This window comes from Atta cephalotes, assembly GCF_000143395.1.
Source record: "Atta cephalotes unplaced genomic scaffold scaffold00049, whole genome shotgun sequence".
Taxonomy (NCBI): domain Eukaryota; kingdom Metazoa; phylum Arthropoda; class Insecta; order Hymenoptera; family Formicidae; genus Atta; species Atta cephalotes.
The window spans coordinates 1,477,993-1,481,707 of record NW_012130113.1 but is presented as its reverse complement, the minus strand read 5'-3'; the positions used below and the strand labels follow the sequence as shown (position 1 = coordinate 1,481,707).

Here is a 3,715-nt window from a genome sequence, read left to right as displayed (position 1 = left end):
GCATATAAGATGTGGTACTCGCGTTGTACTAGACCGGTACCAGCTGTAAGCGAGCAAAGACAGTGAGGTAGTACGGATTAGTACGTTCACGCAGTTAGTGCTCAGCGTACAGAGACTAAAGATCGCATAAATCTCTTGTTTTCCCTTCGCTTTCGAAGTCACGCTGCATTCTAGTCAGAATCGGTTGACGGAAAACGAGTCTCCCGTTTTAACGTTCACGGTTTTCCGGTGCTGGAGAATTTCTTTGTAGTGCAATCGCCGCGTTCCTTCCTGTGTCTGTGGGAAAGTGGAGAGAAACTTTTGCCGATTGAATAAAATTGCTGAAGTGTCGAGATAGAACGGCTGAAAAATGGAGATCTGCAATCGAGAGGACCGACTATACGATATGCCATGCAAAAAAGCGTTGCGCCTTGTTGACAACGGGGAGAAACTCCGGCGGGAGAAAGTTTCCACCCTGCGGGAACTTATAGATGCGCTCTACGAGGCCTACAACACAGATAATGTGAATATCGATTACGTTCAGAACCTGATGATGGACTATAAGAGCAATCCCGCGGAATGGAAGAAATTTGCCAAGTTTGACAGATACAGGTATTTGATGTTTATTTATATACGAATTTTACTCAATTTTACTCATATTTCATAAAACAAATATTTTTTTAAACAATATTAAACGATTTATCTTTTAAGATCGTAATATGAATACACAACAAATAGGAAATAAAAGTCCTACAGTTAAATGTGTACGGTTAAATTCGATCTTTAATACTAAATAATTCGGTGCGAGCTTATATATTTATATCCAATTCTGCAAATTGCGTGCGGAATTTAATTATTAAAATTATTATTAAAATTGTTTATAGAGTTTAAGATGTTTATTAACATCAGATTATTAAGATCTTTCTAAGATACCTATGAGCATTAATATTATCAAATTGTTTGTCAATTTAATTTGCGATATTTACTTTAGTTCTGTTAGAATTGCGTTTCAAGACTGAAAATTAAATTCGGCGCATAATTTTTAAGATTATAAGAGAATATGCAGTATTATATAAATTTATATTGAATTATTTAAGCATTAAAGATCTAGCTTAATCGTTCAGTGCCTTTATTTATTTATTGTATATATCTTTTAAATTTTTTAGTATATAAATTAACTCTTTTAATATAAGATGCAACAGACGTTGTATTATTATTATTACAACAAGATTATCGTTTTAATTTTTTATATGATTATCAAATATACGCAAATTATGACGATAAGAATAGTTAAATCTATATAACAAATAAAAATGTATGATACCAGTAATATAATCATCTGTGATAAACTATACTGAAAAATATTTCTGGCGCGATAAATATATCTCAACAATTAATCGCGGAAATACAAGAAATTAAAAAGTCTTGAATAACGTTCCCTATGTTATGTTATGTATTTTATTCCAAAAATAAAATTATATCGCTTTCAATCTGATAATTGGTAAGTTTACATGCCTGATTCACGATTCCACAGAATATATATCTGATGTAATTGTACAACGTATACAACTTGTTAAAACGTGATGAGAATTGTGGCGTGCATGCGGAAATGTTTTCATTAACTATCAGCTAATTATACATCGATAATTACAGCACTATTGCAAATAAAATCACCGCGTAACGGTAATGATCAATTAGGGACATTCCGGAGAAATACGTCGTATTTGATAACTAAAAGATGAGAGCACAATAAATATTTTTGTTATTTAACATATTTGAAATACGTAAATAGAACATATATAACAACGCAAAATTGTGAAATGAAATTAATCTGGCGAAGTTCAGAATGTTATCGGTCGTATGTTCTTCCCTTGTTCTATCTCTCTCTCTAATGCTCCCACGTCAAAATATGAAAAGAAAAATTTGGTAACCTTGTTCTGAAGTGATCCATAACACACTACTATCACTAGTATTTGTGATAGAAATAGATGATTTAATGATCGTCAGACAAAAAAAACATCAGAAAAACATATTAGCAGAATTGTGTCATCGCTTCATTTTTTCTGATCATCAATCTCATGACTACCGTAAATAATAGATAACTAATATACGCAACGAAATATACATAGTCTTCAAAAAAGAATCATTGTGTTTACGAAGAGAGTGTGACAAAAATGTAAAAAGAAATGCTGAGTTGATGTCAGGAAATATTTGAGGAAACAGAAAACTTTTAAGGCAAACAAGATACTTTGTGCCAGATTAAAATTATTTGCATTTAACTAATTAACAATTTTATTAATTATCTCATAAAGATAAGAATGCACGAGGATAAATTTCGGATTAAAAGGAAAATTCTCTTGTTCTTCGCAACTGTATTTACCAGGATGCATATTACACACGTATAATTACGATAACTGGATTAGCTTATTTATTACGCGTGATCTGGACATATCTTCATTTTCGTTCGATAAAGGAGACAGAGAGACAGAAAGAGAGAGAGAGAGAGAGACAGAGAGAGAGAGAGAGAGAGAGAATGTTTCAGAATTATTAGACACTACCGACAATGTTATCTCTGTGAACATGTTGCAACTCGTATTTTCATATATTCAGAGCGCAGATAAGCGTTTTACTTAGCAGAGAGATTACTGTATATAATATTCAAACGTTTTAAGCATCCGAGAAACACATTTCTGTTGATATTCAAGAATGTTTGTTTTTTCTCAAATAATTCTTAATTTTTTTTCTTCTTTCTTTCATCATATGTTCATCATATTCATTATATTATCGAGTGCTGTCGGAAATACGACAACTAGTTTAACATCTTGCTAATTGTCGAAGATGTTGCACAGCTCTTGATTAGGCAAGCGACCGTAAAGACGAACGAAAATAAGTTTACGAGTTCGCGAGATAACGAGCGCGTTGGACGCAGGTGGAATTACTGTGTGCAGTAGTTGGAGATCCATGTGACTCGGGAAAGTACGGAAACTACGGGCACGTTTACCGGTTTTGCTGACAACACAAAGTAGAACGTAATGCTGTGTGGCAGGCAAATATTCCTTCTACTTCGAGATCGTTCTTACGAAAGGTCACTAGAAAGATAAACATTTTGGCGTCATATTTCAATTCAATGGGTTATCATATTGTTCAACGCTTTCAACGTCAATCGGTAGGCGAATGTGCTATGTGATTACAGAAATTGTTGACAATACAAAAAATCAACAAATTAATGATAAATTTAGTGATATATTGAAGAAACATTTTTCTGTAAAAATGAGTAATGGAATGTTTTTAAAATCTAGAAATTTTTATTTTTGAGACAAACGTAAAATCTATCAATATTTAGATTTTTTTAGATTTTTGCGCGCTTTAGATTTTTGGAATGTTTTTATTCAACATGCTTTTATTCGATGAAGAATACTTGTATCTGCGAGCGTACAAAATATTCGTTTATATCACAGTTCCAAATTAATACTTAGATATATTTAAATTGAGGGATTTGAAGATATCTTCACACTTTGTATGAGATGATATTCTTTAGTTAAAACATTTATTAAAATTAATAGTTAATATTAATATCGAATAAAATGAAAATAACGTAATTCTCTCTCTCTTGATTATTTTAAAAATTATATTTTCCTTAAACGGATATTAAATCTTGTTATTTAAAGGTATTATTTAGGAAATTAGAACAGTAATAAATAAATATCTACAGGCAATCGACCAGTGAACGTTTTAT

At 31.7% G+C, this 3,715-nt stretch overlaps 1 protein-coding gene across 1 annotated transcript in view; it reads left to right on the top strand.

Annotated features, from left to right (window-relative positions):
• Positions 1–349: 349 nt before the first annotated feature.
• The window catches only part of LOC105622888, a 7,706-nt gene continuing 4,340 nt past the window's right edge, over positions 350–3,715 (top strand). Inside the window, exons 1-2 of the mRNA XM_012204297.1 lie at positions 350–591; positions 971–974. Coding sequence (XP_012059687.1) covers positions 350–591; positions 971–974 — 246 coding nt within the window. The remainder of the gene's footprint in view (positions 592–970; positions 975–3,715) is intronic.